General features: G+C 45.7%; 1 protein-coding gene across 1 annotated transcript in view; it reads right to left on the bottom strand.

The window, feature by feature from the left end:
• Positions 1 to 6,415: 6,415 nt before the first annotated feature.
• Positions 6,416 to 15,046, bottom strand: part of IFFO2 (intermediate filament family orphan 2) — a gene marked incomplete at its 5' end in the record, with an annotated part of 37,293 nt that continues 28,662 nt past the window's right edge. Inside the window, 5 exons of the mRNA XM_084274455.1 lie at positions 6,416 to 7,070; positions 7,801 to 7,931; positions 8,490 to 8,579; positions 10,788 to 10,908; positions 13,534 to 13,676. Coding sequence (XP_084130581.1) covers positions 6,965 to 7,070; positions 7,801 to 7,931; positions 8,490 to 8,579; positions 10,788 to 10,908; positions 13,534 to 13,676 — 591 coding nt within the window. The 3' untranslated portion in view covers positions 6,416 to 6,964. The remainder of the gene's footprint in view (positions 7,071 to 7,800; positions 7,932 to 8,489; positions 8,580 to 10,787; positions 10,909 to 13,533; positions 13,677 to 15,046) is intronic.

Below are 15,046 nucleotides of genomic sequence, written 5' to 3'. Positions count from 1 at the left end.
CCGCGCTGCTCCCCGGCCGCGCCCAAACCACCGCGGGGGAGGGAGGGAGAGCGGAGCGGGCGGGGGGGGGGAAGGCAAACCCATGAGATTAAATAATCAAGCAAGGGACAGAAGCGGGTCTCTCCCGGAGCGCTCCCACACGCATGTCCCCTCCCTGTGCGTGTTCCCCCTCCATGGGGGGTGGTAGGGGGTGCGGGTGTGGGACCTGGGGGTGTGTGTCCCCCCCCCGCAGTGGTAGCGGCCGGCCGAGGGGCGGTGGCGGGCGGGAAGGGGCGGGGCGCGAGGCTGGGCTAAAAATAATGGTGAGAAAATGGGAATTAAAAGAAACCCACCCAGAACTACCCCCCACCACACACACACAAACACACCCAGGGCGGAGCGGGCAGCTGCGGAGGGCTAAGGTGGGGGGGGGGGGAGGGGGGGGAGGGGGGGCGGCGGGCGGCTGGGGAGAGGAGCTGGTGGGGGAGAGGAATAATTGGGGCTGAAAATCCCCAATAAAGGGGATTTGAACCCAAACTGGGCAGCAGGATGCTGGGGGCGCAGGGTTAGTGCCAGAAGGGAGCGGCAGGGGAAGGGGGGAGGCAAAGCCCTGGACATTTAGGGGCTGGGGAGTGCTGGGACCCCCTTCTTAGCTGTGTGTGTGTGTCCCCAACCCAAACACACCCCAGCTGTTCTCTTGGGGTGCTTTCCCAGCCAGGAATGAAGCCCGCAGACAGGAACCAGGAGGTCGGTATTTATTTTATAAGTGTTTTTTTTTTTTTTCCTTTTTCCTTGTGACCAGAGAACCAGCAGAACCCGTTTTCATCACCAACACCCCCCCCCCGCCCCGGTTCGCAGAGACCCCCCTGGGGTACACCACGAAGGATGAACCGCTGCAGAGCTGGGGCACGGCCGAGGACGGACAGACAGACGCAGGACAGGAGAGCAGAGCAGAGCAGGAAGAGTTGGGGGGGGGGGGGTGGGGTGGGGCAGTTGGTTTTGGCACTAAAAAAAGGAAAACAGAGATAAGGGGGTGGAACTCGGAGCAGGAAGGCTGCTGGCTCTCGCTGCCGGTGTTTCTCGGTGCCCCCTGCTGAAGTGGATTAAGTTCCCGAAGCCTTTGATGGTCCAAAATCCACTCAAGTCAGTTGGTCTGTCCTCCAAGAGCCAGGACAGAGTTCTAGCCGCAGAGAGAAAAATCAATTTACATCTATCTGGACTCCAGAGCAAGCTTGGGAGCTGGTTCATCCTTTGTCCTTTCCTCCCCAGAGATCCAATAGCATCATCACTTAAGTCTTGGGTTTTTTTTCTTTAAAAGAAGCTAATATACAGAATATAAAGCACAATATTTACAACAGTACAGTAAACAGGTTCATTTCCACGCTGCTCAGTAGTCTGTTTTCATGTGTATAAAAGAAATTCTTACATGACCTAAGAGGAACTGACAAGAAGTGACACAGCACAGGGAAAGTCATCATCAATAACCCTCCACTTAAACACATTAAATAATAAATAACTGGGTTTGGCAGGACTTGCTACACACTTTAGCCACAGGTAAGGTGTTTTAAGGTGAGTTGCGAGTGTCTCGGTGAAACCACGTTCACAAGTGTGTCTATTAACCAAGCTTTTCATCATCCTCAAGCCTCTCTTAATTAAAGCCACAGAAAGATTAAGCTTGTGGATGAAATCTGCACAGGGGTGGCCAGTCTGGGCAGCCCCCAGGCACTGGGTTTGTGGCATGGTGGTACTGGGGTGTTTCACCATGGAAATTCACAGGTTTGGGGTCACCCCAGGGCTTGTTTCAAGCATTAACAACCTTGTTTTCTCCAAAGATGGAGCCAACCAGACCCTAGGAGCATCACCTTTGCTAACACAAGTGCTTTCCTGTCCAAGTGCCTCAAATTAGGAGGGAATCGTGATTTCTAGAAGCATCAAACACCCACATCTTAAACACAGTTCGTTGCTTCTTCAGAAAAGCAGCTCTGAAAGGCTCCTGCAAGGGCCTGAAGACACTCAGCTACACACAAAAGCAGACAAAAACAAACAGTCAAGTGTTTCCTGGCTGCTCTGCCAGAGACCCTGTGATCAAGCCTTTGGTGCTCCCCACTCCAGAAGCAGCTGGCAAGGGACCAGAGGAAGGATTTGGCCAGCAGTGTTTCCTGTTCACCTCTCGATCCAGCACTGATAACACCAAGAGACTGTGTGTTGCTGTCTCTGTTCCCATTTAAAACTCAAACCCACACAAGTTACCTTCTACTAAAAGCTTAAAACCCAGCATCTGGGTGTGCTGAGGGCAAACCCAAACGTGTGTCACCCTGCAGCCAAGTCCCGGACCAGTGCAAAAGGATAAAACCCAACCAAAGTCCTGAAGCAAGACGTGGGAAATCCTCCTCAGGGTATTATTACACCACAGAAGCACAAGCATCTCAGAGTTTTGCTGAAGGAAACCCTCGTGCTTTAAACATTCAGCACTAAAACAAAGCACTCTCAAACCTGAAACACAACCAGAGACTTCCCACTATTGCATTTCTCTTCCTGGCCTGCTCCAACACAGACAATTCCTCTGTGGTTTTCCAGAGCCAGAGGGAAATAGCTGCTTTACAGAGACTTTAGCAAGGCTGCGAGCACCCACCCATCACCATGGCTTTTCCTCAGCCAACCTCAGACTGATGAACCCACTTGTGTGTTTATTGGAGTCAATGGTTATGCAAAATAAAGTAGTAATTAATAAATATTGCATCAGAAGCAACTTTAGATGGATATTCAGGCACAATTTGGATCTGTCCTTCTGGTTCATCGAATTAATTCCAATTTATACAAGTTAATTCAGATTTATACAAGTTAATTCCAATTTACACAAGCTAATTCCAATTTATACTGGTCTAAACGAACACAATTCATCTTCCAACTGGGTAGAACACAAAAACTTGCTCCAGGGCAGATTTTAAAACTACTGTGGGGTTATTTAGGGGAGCAAACGAGGTTCTTACCCTCTGTGGCACAATGCCTGGCAGTCAGGGGAAGCCAAAAAAATCTCCAAAAGGACACAGTGATAATCTGGAGGTCGCAGAAAAGCTGTTACTCTGTTTTCCTCTGCCCCTCTCTCGCTCCAAGGAGGTGGTGGGGAAGTGCTCTGCAGCCAGACCTGTTCGATTGTTCCTGTGTTGTCCCTCAAAACCCATTTTAGAATCTGGAGTCCCATCAGAGCAGAAGAGAACTTTACAAGGGAATAATCGCATTTGCTAACAGAATTCTGTTTGCACTTTAAAAACCTCTAATAAAAATAGAATATATACTGTGTTTTTATAAATAATTACACATTTAGCTTAGATGAGTCTCATTACATTTTCCCCCCCTTCTTTTTTAAAGATTTTTTTTTCATTGTGTCAACTAACATGATAATTACTAAATCTTGGAAAAAAAAACCAACCTCAAACATGTTTGTACCACATTATTCTTTGGATATTTTTCAACATGCACAAAAGCAACTGCTGTTTGTTTACTGGAAACAGGTTGGTTTTTGTGTACAAACCCATTTTAGGAATTGGAATCATCATTACACTGCGAACAAGCAAAAAAATTTGCTTCCTTGAAACCCCCTTTTAAAAAAAACCAAGGAAGGATGAGGAGGGTTTTCTGATTGTAAGTCTAAAAAAGTGTCAATATGACACCGCATTGAGAATAGAAAACAAAACTAAAGTATTTACAGCTTTACAAAGGAAAAAGAAAGAGGTCATCAAAATCAGTTCCAGCATTTTCACAATTATTTTCCTGGCAAGCTTTTCATCTGGTTTCCACAGAGTGGTTATACCACAGAGAACAGGACCGCTGTCAGCTAAAGCAGCAGCATCGCTTGAAACGAAACCAAAGACCTCCTGGGGAAAGTAGCAAGGACCAACCCTCCCATCTCCTGAGAGGCTGATCTGCCCCCGTCCTATGCAGCCTAAATGAAAATAAACCCCCTCTCCCATGTATGAAAACACCTTTTCTTCTTTAAAAACAGATTATATATGGTTATAAGAAATAGACACCAACAACCACGGTCATTCACCGCCACACACGTCACCATCGTGCACATTGTTTTCTATACCCTCTACTACAGACCCACACCCCTTACACTTACCAACACCAGCCGGCCCATTGCAGAGGCTCCTCACTATTCCTGCTGTAGGATCAACAGCAGGTCACAGCTAGCTTGTTTCCACATCTCCATTTCTGCTCCCTCACCCAGTTCTCACTGTTTTATTCTTTCCTACTCTCAACGAGCCAGTTATAGCTTAAAACAAAATCCCACCCCACTCAGCCTTTTCCCTATTAGGAGGCTGAGTTTTTAAAGGAAATGATAAAATCCAACCCAAAACAGCAGCTAAGCCGGGTGGCTGTTTAAATTGCTCAGTTTCTCCAGTACCAAAGAGCATTCCATAACTGAGGAGAGCTGAACAGGAGCCTCCAATGAGGCCGATTGACTGTGCAAGGAGATGGCTTCACAACGCCTCCACCACTGTCACTAAAGCATTGCAGACATTCAGCTTTGGCAGATGGTTTCTCAGCCTCGTGAGAAACTATGTTATTAGCAGCTGAAGTTCATACAGGCTTGAAAAAACCTTAAGAGTACTTTATTCAAAACATGCAGTCCCAGCCCCCTCAAAAAAATAGCCCATCTCTTACCCCCACCCCCCCACCTCGCAGCCTAATGGCATTTACCACTTTGGCCACCTAAGGAATAATAGGAGAGAGCACTTTGGAATCAAGTCTCTTTTCCAGAGAGAAGTTATCTACATTTACACGATGAAAGAGGCTTTGAAAAAGCCCCCCCGACCCACACCACCAGAACCAAGGAGTTGCTAGCTACTCTTATGAATAACTGCACTGAGTATTGCAATCAGTAAGGAAACCACAAGAATATCCTTGGGTCTGTTTTCCTGGACAGAAGCTATCGATGGTGGAGTGTGGCCTCAGCGGTGAGGATCCAGGTGGATCATCCCTGTACTCCTCCTCAATCTGCAAACCACAAGGAGCCCATTTGATTCATCACATCCAAGCAGGAGACTGCTCTGAACAGTGATGAAAACTCCAGGAACCAGCACAGGGAACTCAATTTGAGAAAAGACATGACTGTACCCACAGCTACAGTGTGAGCAGACACCCTCTGAGGTCCTGCTCCCTTCCAAAGCTGTGCAAGACCAAGAGGCATTTCTGCATCTGCTGAGGTGCTTGTGCTCTTTTTGGAAGAAAGCAACACCCATCTATAGTGGCTGTATGCTTACAGCACAGCCCCGATGATTTGAGATCAATACATGAGAGGGGCTTGGAAACAACACTCAGGAAGCTAAAAAGATTGGCCAGCTTAGCTTTATGTAACACTGAGAGGGTGCTTAAATCACCTATTTCCCTGTGCAGTCCTAGCACTGCTCCTGCACAGCAGTTTCTAAGCTTCCTGGCAGGCAAACAAAATACATTTGGTATTTGCTCCAAGTCTTGCAACTGCTAGTTACCTACACCGTGACCTTTAGGCAGTATTCACTACAGTTTCAATCTTGGTCTAAAAAGCAAACAAAAAGATTATTGGCTGAGGTTTATACCCTGTTTTTACCTGGCTGAGGTGCTACAATTCCCATTAATAACCATGAACAGCTTGATGATGCCAGAGTTTCCTCAAATGCCACCAAGTGATCCCAACTATTGATGCTGCTTTCCCCTGTGTAAAAACACAGAAAGACTGACAAAGCCTAGCTCTCCTCCCTTTCTCACAGAGAAAGCACATGGCTGTTCTTCCCTAATTCCAGGGCAGCAGCAGTTTGGGATTACTTTTCCTATGCCCTAAGAAGGATTATGGTATTTTCCAACGTTCTGAAGAGCAGTGGACTGGAATTCCCCCTGATGTCACGTCCCAAACCTCCATCTCTACCACCACACACCATCAGTTTATCCTGATGCTTCCACCGTTTCCCACTCCAAACATCATGAAAGCAGCATAAAATGGAGTTATCTCCCTGTCAGCAAAGTAAAATCTGCAAACACTATGGTTTAAAAACAACAAAATCCTGAAAAAAGAGAAAACATAAACCAACAGGGAAACAGGAAGGCTGATTCCCCTCAATCCAACCACAGTTCCTCCTCAAAAGAAGCTCTACAGATAACTAACATGTGCAAATGTGGTTTTTAGCTTTCCTTTCCCCAAGAGATAACTGTAGCCCAGCAGGGACCAAACATTCTATATAAATAAGGCGAGCTTTTTTTTTTTCTTTTGGTTTTTTTGCATAGTAGTTTATCAGTGATAGTCCCACCCCCTTGAACACCCCTTCATCCACCTGCTTTGCCACCGAGCTGAGACTTGCTGCTTCAGATTCTGGAGTCGAGCAGAAAGCTTGTACAAATCTCAAAGGCTCCTTCACCCAAAAAGATGGAATGAAGAAATTCCTTTTAATGTTGTGTAACCACTCAATCCTAAATGCTGCCTCTGAACCTGCTGTTATTTTTGAAGAGTTCAAATTTTGTGCCAGACATTGGTAATCGTACCATAATTGTCTCTGGTTTGCTTCTCATTTTGCCAGCTTTCCTTTTGCCAATCAGTGCAGCAGTTGAATAAAACCATGAGCTTATTGAAGTACCCAGAGCCTTTGCAGCACCATTCTCTGCTGCTGCCAGATTTACTATTTTTTTTTTAAATACTATTTTTTTTTCTTTTTTATAAAAACACCTGCTATTAATATTCCACTGGAGCTCAAAGTGGCTCAGCTTGGGGCAAAGGCACAATTAAAACACCATGTTTTTCTTACAGGACTCTGCATTTATGATGTGATTTGTGTAACAATAGAAATTTACAGCACCAATCCTTGGGTGGGGTGGGGATGCGTGTAGGAATGAGTCCTTAGGAACCCTGTGTGAGGGCTTACAAGTCTTTTTATTTTCTCCCCCCAGCAGTATATTGGTTTTTTAATTTTTTCTTGTCTCTTCCCTTTCACTGGAATGCTCCAACTACGTATCAGCTGACCATGGGCTCCACGTCCGTCTCTCTGTCCAATTCATCCTGAATTTCGTCTGTGTTTCCTGAGTCGCTGCTGGCTACAGAGCTGGGAGAAGGAGAGTTTCTGCAGAGAAATTGAGAAAGGTTTAGACAAAATAGTAAAAAAAAGAGGAAGCTTTAAAGAAAATGGTCACTTTCACTTCCCAAAATTTAAAATACCTTTTATTAACACTAAACTTTGGGCTCACAGTAACCATCAGTGAGAAACTCAAGTGTGCTGCCACCCTACCTCTGCCATCTCCTGTGCAAATACAAAGGCTGTCCCAGGTTTCTGGATGGGGACATGGAAACTAAATCCAGTGAACATCCTACAGATCCTCTCTCATCACCCACAATGCATACAGTCATGAAAACTCAGTTTATCTACTTGTTCTTTTAAGCCAGGACACGTACAGCAGGCAAGCAAGAGAGACGAAAAACCCCTCATACTACAGGTGCTTAAACACAGGAGAAGATTAAACCCCAAGTTCCTCCTGTAAGTCGACAGACAAGACTTAATTTAGGCTTTTGTTTAAGGTCAATGACATTAATCTTAAGCCTCTGCCCATGTTTGAGATCCCTGGTTTCTGTCAAGAGGTGTTGGATCCTTAGAAGCCGTTACTGCACGCAGGAACCTACCCACTGTTACAGGCTTCCTTTTCAGTCTGATACTTGACCCTGAACAAAACAGGATTATCTAAAGGACAAAGCTTCAGGACAAAAAATGATACCATTGCCTTTAAAACAACCTGGCAGGAAACAAGAGCAAAATAAATTCTTGAAGCACCTCAGGCAGAATGGTAATATCTTATTACCTGTCAGCTGAGCCTTTGATAAGCCTGCGACAGGTTTCCATTTGTACATCCAGGCCCCTTTTCATACTACACATTTCCATATATTCATGAAGGTGGCGATTCATGTCACTCTTGGCTGTGGCCAATTCCAGCTGTAAGAAATAAGAGAAAAGGATCAGCCTGAGGGGAGTTGCTAGCACCCTCTCCCAGCTTTGCTCAATTTTACATACTGGTGGGGATGCTAAAGCTGCTCAGAGCCAAGCCAAAACGCCCCAACAATGCACATTTAACCTCAGTGTTGTTTACTGCCATTCACCAGCTGATGAAATGTATTTTAGATCAGAGCTCAACACTGGCTTTAAAGAGTCCTCAAGTTTTGTTTTGGTTTTTGGGGTTTTTTTCTGCTGCTTGGCACCTCCTTCATCAACATGCAGTAATTAATCACAGAATCATAGAATGGTTATGGTTGGAAAAGACCTTCAAGATCCAGTCCAACCATCTACCCAGTCCTACTAGGTCCAACACTAGACCATGTCACCAAACACAACATCTCTTTTTTTAAACCCCTCTGGAGATGGTGACTCAACCACCTCCCTGGTCAGCCTGTGCCAGTATCTGACAATCCTTTCAGGAAAGGAATTGTTTCTAATATCCAACCAAACCTTCCCCTGACTCAACTCCAGGCTCATTGTCACGAGGAAGCTCCTTACCTCTATCTGCCCTATTGTCTCTTGGTATTCCTTATCTCTCGTTTTGAAGAAAGACTCTGTTTCGTGGATCAAGTTTCCCAGGTTTTCTTCCTGCAGGGAAAAGGAGGGCACACAGAATTAGCAAGGAACTAACAAGGAATTCGGTAGCAGACTGAAGATTTCCTCATTAACCTCTCAGAGATGCAGGTTCTCTTCCACACAAAGGGTTTTTTAATGCATTTTTACAGACAAGCACTATTCTGCTCCTTAAAGCTGGTGTTAGCAGAAAACACACAGCACTATGACCGTGGCTTTGTACACACAGACACCTGGCACATGCCAAAGAACCATCCCATGGATTTTCCTGAGCCCTTCACGCTCTGATCACACTCAAGACAGACTGTCATCCCTCTCCAGCCATGACTCAGATCTTCCTTGCACTGACCACACCACTACTCACAGCTCTGTGCTGGAATCCTCATTTTCCCATTACACAACTGCTCACCAGTCCATTCCCTCTCCCTGACCTCACACATACACTCTGCACACCAGTGTTTCCTACTGAAATTCCTTACTTTGCTGCTAGATGAAGCCAGCTCACTCCAAGCACACTCCCAATGAAACTACCACATGCAAGAACACGTGGTGTCCCAAAGGAAACATCCCACCAGACAACAGCTCCTACATCATCGCTGCTTTGGATTGACAGCATTTTGTGGCTAGAAAACATACTGCACTACTTCATGCTCTCAAAGAGACTAAATCAACCACTTTCCAGTTTAACAATGCCATCATTTTTTCCTTCATGTTACTACTTACCTCTTTTTTCCCCCATTAAAAAATAAAATTAGCATCAATTCAATGCAACTGCATTGATGAGCATTAATTGTGTTCCCATCCTTCGGCCACATCCGTAGCAGCTTTACTGGGCTCATACCCAGTAACCACATCAGGCTATCCAGCCTTGAGTTACAAGAATCATTTCACTGATCCTTTTATATGCAGAAGCGCTTTAAGGAGGAGGGGTCGCCAAAGAAGGTGGCTAGGGCACAGCGTAAGAACTTGAAAGGAATAAAGCCAGTGGAAGGCAGATTCAGGCATGTAAAGCACTGTGTTAAAGACCAGGCACAGACAGAGCAGTCTTTATTCTGAATCTCCATCTACAAGACAAATCTACCCTTTCCTTGTATAATTTTCATTTAGAAGGATTTAAGCTTCTTAAAAACCTTTAGAGTTTTCGCACGGAAGGTCTGAGTTGGGCAATCTTCCTCTGATAGCTGTGCTTATACATGCACACATGGGTATATGCAAATGAAGCTGTCACTAATTCCAGCACATGGCTGCACATTATCACTCTGCCACTCTCCCCGCTCAAAAGATGATGTGTAGCTAAGTACTCTGCTTCCTGCAGTCCCAGCACTTCTGAGTAATCTCCCCAGTTTCAGAGGACGCCAGATGATGCACAAATGGGAAGATGTAAAATTAACACACCCCAGCAGCCAACACAAGACAATGTGCAGGAGACTGCTGCCTCAGCATCTTTACATGGCAGCGATGAGGGAAGGTGGCAGGATTATTTGACTTACCTACTGCTGTCACGCTACTCAGTAAGGGAATAATAGCATCACATTTAAGACTACCTGCACAAAGCCAGACCTTGCCAGCTCAGTCTCTCTTTAGGCTTGTTTAGAAAGGCTCAGGAGTGACTGAATGAGGCAGCACGCAGCCATCAGCTTGCCTTGTGTGGGATCTTAAGGATTAAAAGGAAGCTGTTTATTATCCACCAATGCCACGAGATTCCTATTGATTAGAAAGCTGGAAGCACAAGACTCAGGGGTTTGAAGATCCCCAGGGGCTCACACCCTGCATCCTGCAACCACAGCCTCTTGGTTTGTGATGGGCTGGCTGTACTTTAACACTGAGTTTATTTTTCTGACAATTAAAGCTTGAGTGATAATCTACAGAGAAAGTGAGATGCTGGGTGGAAGATGCCAGGCTTTAGATAAACAACTGTTTCAGCTGACAGACTGCACGATGCTCCTCTAAGAGCTAGGCCCACTGGATCTTGAGACACTCACTTGGAGATTTTAAAGAGCAGCTCAGCTTGAAGGAGCAGAAGAAATGAAGTCTGGCAAATAAACTGACTGCACAGACTGAAAAACAACCAGTGAGAGCACTAAGAGGATTTAAAAAAAATAATAAATCAAAGCAAGTTTGTGTGGCAAACTAGATCACCAGTCAAATATCCAAAGGCTCAAGTGGCTCAAGGAGCAGCTGAGGGATACAGTTTGAGGAAAATAACAACTGAAATAAACCCACCTCTCCTTGGAGGTCAATTGAAGGATTGCAGTTTGTGAAGTCTTCCCAAAGCAGCAACGTTTCCTCATTCTCCTCCCACGTTAAACTATCGCAGTCGTCATCGAAATCGAACGTCTCACGACTGTTAACAGGAAAAGCATTAGTGAGAACTACTCCAGCCCCAGCCCCTCACTTCAATTCATCTGCTAGAAAAAAAGGGCTATGAGAACTGAATGAAGGAGACAATGCAGCAGCTGAAAATCCTCCCAGTTTTTACAAGCAGCCTTTCCCACTGTCCAAGTCCCTCACTCCTGGGCTCTCTGCCACCCCACCGCAGAATAGAAAGATCCCTGTTAGCGTTGCTGGCTCAAGCACACAGTCCCAGCTCTGTCCTCCAGGTGGTGCTGCACATTCGTTTCCCCCGTTTCCAAAACCACAAAAAAAAAAATGTTTTAAACTAATTCTTTCTACATGGGAAAACCCAGCCTAAAGACAGTTTGAGGAATTTTTACAAGAAACAGCCACTAGAAGACTCCCTGCTGATTTCACGTTGACTTTCAGCCAGGATATTCCCTGCAGAGGTTAAACACACTATTTTCATGGCTTTCAGTCTTGAAAAGGCACCCCAATGACCAAGCCTGAACCCCAAAACGATGTCCAGGTAAGCATAAATACTCACTGCTGACTTGAACACCACAGACACTACTACAGCTACTTTAGCCCAAGGACAAAGAGTGGCAGAGCAGCCTTTCACACTGTTACTTGGCCAGGCCCCTTTAGGACAGTCAGTTATGCAATAAAGGAAAGTTTCAGAAGGCACTGACTGAGTCTCCCTTTTGGTTTGAACAGCAGCAGAGCTAAACACTAGTAGCTGCTTCTTGTCCTTGTTAAGGAGGCCTGACAAAGATCTGAGATTGCTCCCAGAAGCAGCCTGCTAATTTCAGACTGAGGCATTTTTGCTATTTTAGCTCACTTCCTTTTAGACAGATAACATCTCAGCCCAGAAACAGCATCCAGCACTGTCTTTAGGAGGCTGAAGAGCTTGGCCAAAGAGACAGGCTATGTGTTTAGCCTCACCATGACTTTAAAAAGTAATTAAAATAATAATAATAAACTTGGACATACATAATCATGCTTTTTGCAATTTAATTTCTTCAAATCAGATTCTTTTTGCAAGAGCTGTCCTCAGCAGAGAGCACAATGGCTCCCAGTCCAGTCCTGCCTGCTGGTCTAGGTCATCCCAGTTTGAATGCTTGAGGATTCTCACAGCGCTTTGTGCCACATGTAACAGGACCAAGAGATGAGAACTGCAACAGCAGCACCAATATAAACTGGGTATCACAGGACAGGTTTAGATGCAAACCTGAGAAGTAAAGGCATCACCAACCTGGCAGCTAAACATTAGTCTCTCACTTTTCTAAAACACCCATGTGCTCCCTTGCTGTCACACCTAATTCTAGCAGGGGAGAAGTCAAAACTCTGCATGTACTACACTGAGTATTAATAAGGGTCTCAGGACACCTACAACAGGAGTCCTGTATGTGAAACTCTGGTGGAAAGAAGTGAGAACAGAACTTTTGGCACCAGCTGACAACAGAAAGGGAGGTAGTGCTTCTTCTTGGACAACTTCTCGTGTCCTCCTACACATTAAATACTGCCTGCTGCTGTGTGGGAAAGCACTGGGAATTCTTCCCCCTGCAGTCATTGCAGGAGTTGGCAGAGGACAGCTGTGCTCACACTAGGGAAGTCAGACCTACAGTGCTTGCTGGGGCTTTTCCCTGCCAAAACAAATTGGTGGAGACCCTCAAAACTCTCACCAGGCTGTGGCCATCTTCACTGGCTTCAGAATAGGAGGATGAGAACAGCAGGGCAAATTACCATGCACGTTCTCAAGCTGCTTTGGGTACCACTAAGGTGCAGAGAGTCTTTTCAGCTGCTACAAGCTTCCTAACTCTCTGATTTGGGTAAGGCTTTAGGCAAAAGAAATTTAAATTCTTCCAGTTTGGGAGAAGAGACTTTGCAGCCAGTCCTACATCACTGGCATTTCTGGAATCTATAAACTGTTGTCCATGGCTAGAACTGATCTTCCAGACAGATCCACCACTGCCATCTGTCCATAGCAAAAACCATGCAAAAATACTAGAGAAGTTTGTACCCATTTCAAACTGAGCTTTAAGGGATGGTGCCAAATTCTATCCAGCCCCAGCAGCAGTGAGGTTCTTTCCAAAACTCTAGGAAAGGTTTCAGTCAGATATTAGGGGGAACTTTTTTACAGAGAGAGTGGTGAGGGGCTGGAACAGGCTGCCCAGAGGGGTGGTGGGTACCCTGTTCCTGAGGGTGTTCAAGGCCAGATTGGATGGGGCCCTGGGCAACCTTGTGTAGCTCCAGGCCTGGAGGTTGGTGGCCCTGCCTGTGGCAGGGGGTTGGAGTTCTGTGACCCTTGGGGTCTCTTCCAACCCAGACCAGTCTGTGATTCTAGAAATCTACTATTTAGCCACACCTACAGAATTGACTTGAGTTTTGTACTTTGTTGTTTTGGTTGCTGTGTGTTTCTCTTTTGCTACTGTTATAACAACATGTGTAGTAAACCAACACCTTTCTATTGTTTATAATCTCTGTATCCCCCCCTACTTAGGGGAGGAACAAAAACGAGTTTTACTGAACTCCCTGAAGACTTTCAAGGATGCACCATGCTGGCAGCTCAGGCATTCTGGGCCTAAGCCTGCATTTCAGAGAAAGCTTTCCCTACGTGGTCCATGATACTCACAGCTGATTAAACATACGCTTCATTTCATCTGTGATGTTCAAAGAACAGCTGACCTCATCGTCAGAGAACCTGCCATTGTCTCCATCCTGTTCAGACAGGTCATCATCAGAGGCAAGCTTGCGTTCTTTCTTCTTGGAAGCCACCTTAATTGGAGAGAAGAGCAGTAACTAGAAGGCTCAGTTGAGGGGAGGGAAAATAGAGGAGAGGAGTTAGGTTTGAGTGAATGTAACTGTTCATCAGTTCCCAGGCAGTTCAGGGATTGCATCTGTTAATGGGTGGTGAACACAGAGCACAAGGAAGCAGTTCAGAGCAGCGAAGAGCAAAGCAAGCTGCAGGCTGCCAGCGCTCCACAGATGTTCATCTGCTCACTGACACCAGTCTACGCTCTACCAGAGAACATGCAGAGGTTAGAATGATACAGGGTCAAAGCATAAGCTGGCAGGAGTGCCCAGGCAGCAGGCTTGAGGGCAATGACAGAACTCTCCCTCTCCTGCCACCACCACAGGCTGTTGCTCCCAGCATTGAGCCACCACGAAAGAGTAGATTGGAAGCCTTTCCAGATAGTCTTTCTTTATTTCAGGGTCATCCCACCCCATCAAGTAGAGGCAGACTGCTAGTCCTGAGGTTGACAGAAGAAGGACCATGAAAAAGCCCACACAACAAAGAAATGAAGTTCACAGCTGTGCAGAGAGCTCAGGGGATCCCCTGCCAAGGGCACAGAGGATCACTTCTTCACCTGAGGACTGTGAACATAAAAAGATGGTGCCACAGAGTCACAAACACACAGTCCACTCCCAACCTACTGCTGTTTTTCCTCTACTTGGTGTATAAGCCATTCCTCATTGGTATCGTTCTTGTGATGATCATTTTAACCACTGCATGCCTGACCAGAAGTGTGCTTTGCAGTTACCTTTGAGCAGGAAGATAGGGCAATTCTACTCAAAGAAAGAAATAACTGCTAGCACAATGCAATGGCTCAACAGGCTAGAGAAAGAATTGTTTCCAATAAGGAGATTTGAGCCTTTTGGGATACACAAGAGAAAAACCCAACCATCAAACAATTAGGCAACTTCACTATAGCTAGAAAGCACCACCAGTAGAGACCACAAGGATCGTTGACAGTGTTTTTGTACAACATTTAGCTAACTACACAGCATCACTACACAGAAAAGCATCAGGTTCACTGAAAGACTGAGCACGACACGTTCAGAGCTAAGTAGAAGGAAGCTGGGTTAATCATCACAGCGACACTGCAGTTGTGTGGGGGACACAACGGGTGTTTCTGGACTCAGAGCAGTCATAGCTCCCCACCACAGAAGCCTTATTTCTGGCCATGGAGCTGGAGCCAGAAATAAGAACATTCAGATGACAGTTCTACAAGCTGAAAACCTCTCGCTCGTGGAGGGAACAAGTGTGAGGGAGCCATTCATACAAACCTAGACCCTGTAGAGCTTTTTTCCCCCCTGCATTCATTGCAGGCTAGCATCAGGCTAACAGTGTATCTTAAAGGTCA

Source organism: Gallinula chloropus (genome assembly GCF_964237585.1).
Source record: "Gallinula chloropus genome assembly, chromosome: 23".
NCBI lineage: Eukaryota > Metazoa > Chordata > Aves > Gruiformes > Rallidae > Gallinula > Gallinula chloropus.
The sequence above is the reverse complement of the archived record's forward strand: the minus strand, read 5'-3'. Positions and strand labels throughout refer to the sequence as shown.